The sequence below is a fragment of the Hydra viridissima genome, unplaced genomic scaffold (assembly GCF_058129835.1).
Source record: "Hydra viridissima isolate aposymbiotic clone 2 unplaced genomic scaffold, HvirCarnegie_v1 scaffold_12, whole genome shotgun sequence".
Classification (NCBI taxonomy): Eukaryota; Metazoa; Cnidaria; class Hydrozoa; order Anthoathecata; family Hydridae; genus Hydra; species Hydra viridissima.
Window position 1 is genome coordinate 14,171,013 of NW_028324311.1, and position 4,182 is coordinate 14,175,194.

The 4,182-nt window shown below is 28.2% G+C and overlaps 1 protein-coding gene across 1 annotated transcript; it reads right to left on the reverse strand.

The window, feature by feature from the left end:
- Nucleotides 1-1,318: 1,318 nt before the first annotated feature.
- Nucleotides 1,319-3,508, reverse strand: LOC149881420 (uncharacterized). Its single transcript, XM_090069097.1, has 2 exons — nucleotides 3,342-3,508; nucleotides 1,319-2,343 (listed from the first exon to the last, which is right to left on the reverse strand). Exon 2 carries the CDS (start codon nucleotides 2,240-2,242, stop codon nucleotides 1,319-1,321), a length of 924 nt encoding a protein of 307 aa, XP_089925223.1. The 5' UTR covers nucleotides 2,243-2,343; nucleotides 3,342-3,508.
- Nucleotides 3,509-4,182: the final 674 nt, after the last annotated feature.

Genomic DNA, 4,182 nt, shown 5'->3' on the forward strand with positions numbered 1-4,182 from the left:
TATTTATATATATATAAATATATATATATATATATATATATATAAATATATATATATGTATATATATATATACATATATATATATATATTTATATATATATATATATATATAGATATATATACATATATATATATATATATATATATATATATATATATATATATATATACATACAGTGACCTAGAAATATTAAGAAAGTTAGGACGGGGTGGGGTTGCTGAAACAAAATATAAGGAGGCCTAACGCAGCTAAAGTTTTTAATTTTTGTCTGCGTTAGGCCCCGTTATATTCTGTTTCAGTTTTTTCTATTTAAAAATAGAGAAACTGAAACTTTGAGTTTTGAAGGAAAGGACAACGCTCCCTCCGCAACATGTCTCTATGCCATTGTTTATACGCATTAATATTTATCAAGTACCGACTTTGGTTCACTTCCGACGTTCTGTTGTTTACTATCTTTGGCTTTGCAGAAATGGAGGTTTACTATTTATATTCTCATATAAAAAATCTTAAAAAAATATTTGGTTCCATTACATTTTTTATTTATTTATAACTACTTTTCAGACTAGTTACAGCTCTAAAACTTTCAGTGCTTGTAGAGTCCTGGTGAGCTTCTATATTAAAATTGTTTCCAGGGGCGAAGACCCGGGAAAGGGTTGTATTGTACGTACCCGCTCTTTTGCTGCAAAGTCTTGCAATTAATTTTTTACTGCTCTTCAAATTAGCTAGAGCTTTAAAACTTTCAGCGGTTATATAGTCCCAATAACGTTGGGATGTTGAAAATTGCGGGGAAGGGAAGGATCAAAATTAAAGCGTACGTACTTTATGGAGTACTTATTTTTTAGAATTGATTACTTAATATATGTCTTCGTTTTGATTTCAACAAAAGCATTGTTTCCTAATCACGCAGTTTTATTCGTATAAAACCGTCTCTTTTTTTCCATCAACTTACTGACTCAGGGACTAATTAACTGCTCTCTCACAACTTCAGGTAAGTAATGAAAATAAAGAAAGGAACAGGAGAAAAACTGCTTTGAGTTTAACTAACGACAAGTTTATAGTAAAAATTAGTTCGATAATGACCTCTTTTTTTTTATCTGACTCATTTAAAACAACTCAATTTCTGCCATAAAAAACTCTTTTATTAAAATTTAAGATTTGGTTATTTAATGCTATCATGTTAGTAAAAGTTTAATTATTGCGTTATTAAGATAATTATTTCGATAAAAAGATAATTATTTGACAAATATAATAAAAAGTGTTGCTAAAATCAATGTATAAAAATCGTTTATATTATTAATAGTTAATTGAAAGTTGAAACTAATATTTCTGCATGATATTAAACTTTATAAAATTAAGCATACTCAAAAGTATGGGATGTAACCGGTTTCTTTGTTCATCTTGTATAATTCCTGCTACACTAAATAAACTTTCGGATGCAACTGAAGTTGCACTTAAGCACAAAATCATTTTACAAGCTAACGTTATAAGTTTATAGGTGTCACCTTCTGTTTGATAAAAAGCCATACACCCATTTTCTTCTATAGCTAATTTGTTTCTCTCATTAACGATCATAAAATGTCCATCATACTTTTCGAATTCCAAGTTTATTTGATCCGCAAGTAGATTTGCACATGGTTTTATGAAAAATTTATCCGTTAATTGCGAAATAAAAGTAATATTTTTATGCCTTGGTGCATTTCCATTACTCGGATTATTTGACAATTGGTTTGATGGAACTGATGGTGCTAAATGAATGGCATCTTGCGATAACAAACTGACTTGTTGCATCTGCGGTGTTAATATTTTTTGAATAAAATTTTTTGCTCGAATTATTAAACCAAGACGTTGGGTTATATCTTCTACAAATTCAAATTTTTTATATCGAAAATCAAGATAAGTAGCTGCCACAAAAATATCGTCAGTTAAAATATAGTTTAGGCGACTTTTTAAAGAATTTAGTAACGGAAATTTTAATGCTTCTATCAGGTTTGCAGAGAATTCCATATTAGTTATTTTACTATTCAATAAACTGTAAACAGCTGGAAATAATAAAGAAACTGTAGGATAATTTCGACCACTTAAGCTTATTGTCAAATCTTTTAGTGATTCAAACAAATTGCAAAAATCATTTATTATTACAAACTCGTCTTCTGAAGGCACATATTGAAAAATGCATTCAGCACCATTTTCATATTTCATAGATAATAAAGCATCTTTATTTGAAAAAATTGAATCAAGCATATCGTATGTTGAATTCCATCTTGCTTTAACATCTTGCACTAATTTTATCTTTACGTCATATTGTAATATGTCTTGTTTTTCTTTAAGTCTTTTCGTTAATCCTATATTTAAATTGTTATCAATATATATATATATATATATATATATATATATATATATATATATATATATATATATAGGGCCGCCCACAGGATTTTTTGATGTTTCAGATATAGCACTTTCACGTATTGTGCTAACTTCAAACTTAAGTATGTTCATGTATATGACAAGTTAGGAGACTTTGCAAATAATCTCGAAGATGGAGGCCTGGAAACAAAAATGTGCTAAAATTTTAGCCACCCCCTAAAGGTTAGGGCAGTTATGTGGTAAAATCTTCAACTTTACTATTTTATACTAAACTTAAATTCATCTACAGGTTTTTAATTTCATTTAATAAGTTTGTAAATTACCCAAAGTTATTACCATGCAAATTTACAACCCCCACAGGGGGGGGGGGGGGAGCAAAAGTTTGCATAGTAATACTTTTTGTAATTTACAACTTTAAATTAAATAAATTTTGTAATTTGCATGGCAATAAGTTTTGTAATTTAAATGAAATTTAAAACCCGTCGATGAATTTAAATTTAGTATAAAATTGAAAAGTTAAATACTTTAGGGTAATTTTGTTCCCAGGCCTCCATCATCACATTTTTTTGCAAAGCCTCGTCGTTTGTTATAGACATGAACATACTTAAGTTTGGAGTTTGAAGTTAGCACAATAAGTGAAGTGTGATATCTGAAATATCAAAAAACCTGGGTGGCTCTGTAAAAAAAATGTATATATATATACACATATATATATATATATTGTTAATACACTGAGGCAACGACATTGGGGGGCCGGGGAGCACGTGCTTCTCCACCTTTTTTTTAAAATCACCTTTTTTTTCTCAGAAAACTCTATAGCACCCCCCCCCCCCCCCGTCGGCTCTGATACTATCATTATTTAATATAGAGATATTAAATAATAATAAATAATGAACTGAATAATGTAATCAATAATTTATGCTCTAACAATATCAAAAACATTAATTCTGAAAAGTTTTTAAAAAATAATTACCTTCACTATGTCTAAATAAACCAACTAATGATTTGCACTTTGCAATCAAGCTATTAAGTTTATCTTTAAGTAAATTAATTTCTTCGTATTTTCGAGCTTCAGCTTCTGTTATCTCGATTGTTCGTAATTCGTCATCTTTATTAAACTTTTTTATATTTATGATATTTCTCCCTATGACATTACAATATTTATTTATAATAATAACAAACATAATATTAAAAATAGTTTAAAAAAGTACATACCTTTACAGTTTGTATATCGTTTGATATTAAATTTTTTTAAAAAATCGACTACGCATAAGTTTATTTTATGACCAACGCATAGAAAATATTTTAATAGAGGATCTAAATCTGTTAAAGCTTTTTTCATGTTAAATCCAGAGTCTGCTACAGCGTATAGAGCCTAAATTTAAAAAAAATTGTATAATCCACTTTCTTCTTGTGATATATTTGAAAAAATGTAGATTTCTACAAGCCTTCACTGCATTTGTAATCTATGGGTTAATTTTCTATAATTGTGTACCTTATTTTCGATATTCCATTCTTGTAATATTTCTTTGATTTTTGAAGTGATGTATGGAGATTTATGTGATTCGGTCAAGTGATATAAACCCAGAACTCGACTACAAAGACCATAATTTTGATCAACATAATGAAAAGTTGCACTTAAATAGGCTTCTTGCGAAATTGATGTCCAATTATTGTGTGTGAGCGAACCATATGATAAATCGTTCATATCTTTTTGTACATTTATCTTTATTCTTTCATACTTAAAACAACACAGTTTATATATATATATATATATATATATATTTGTATAAAATACTTACCATTTTCGGAAC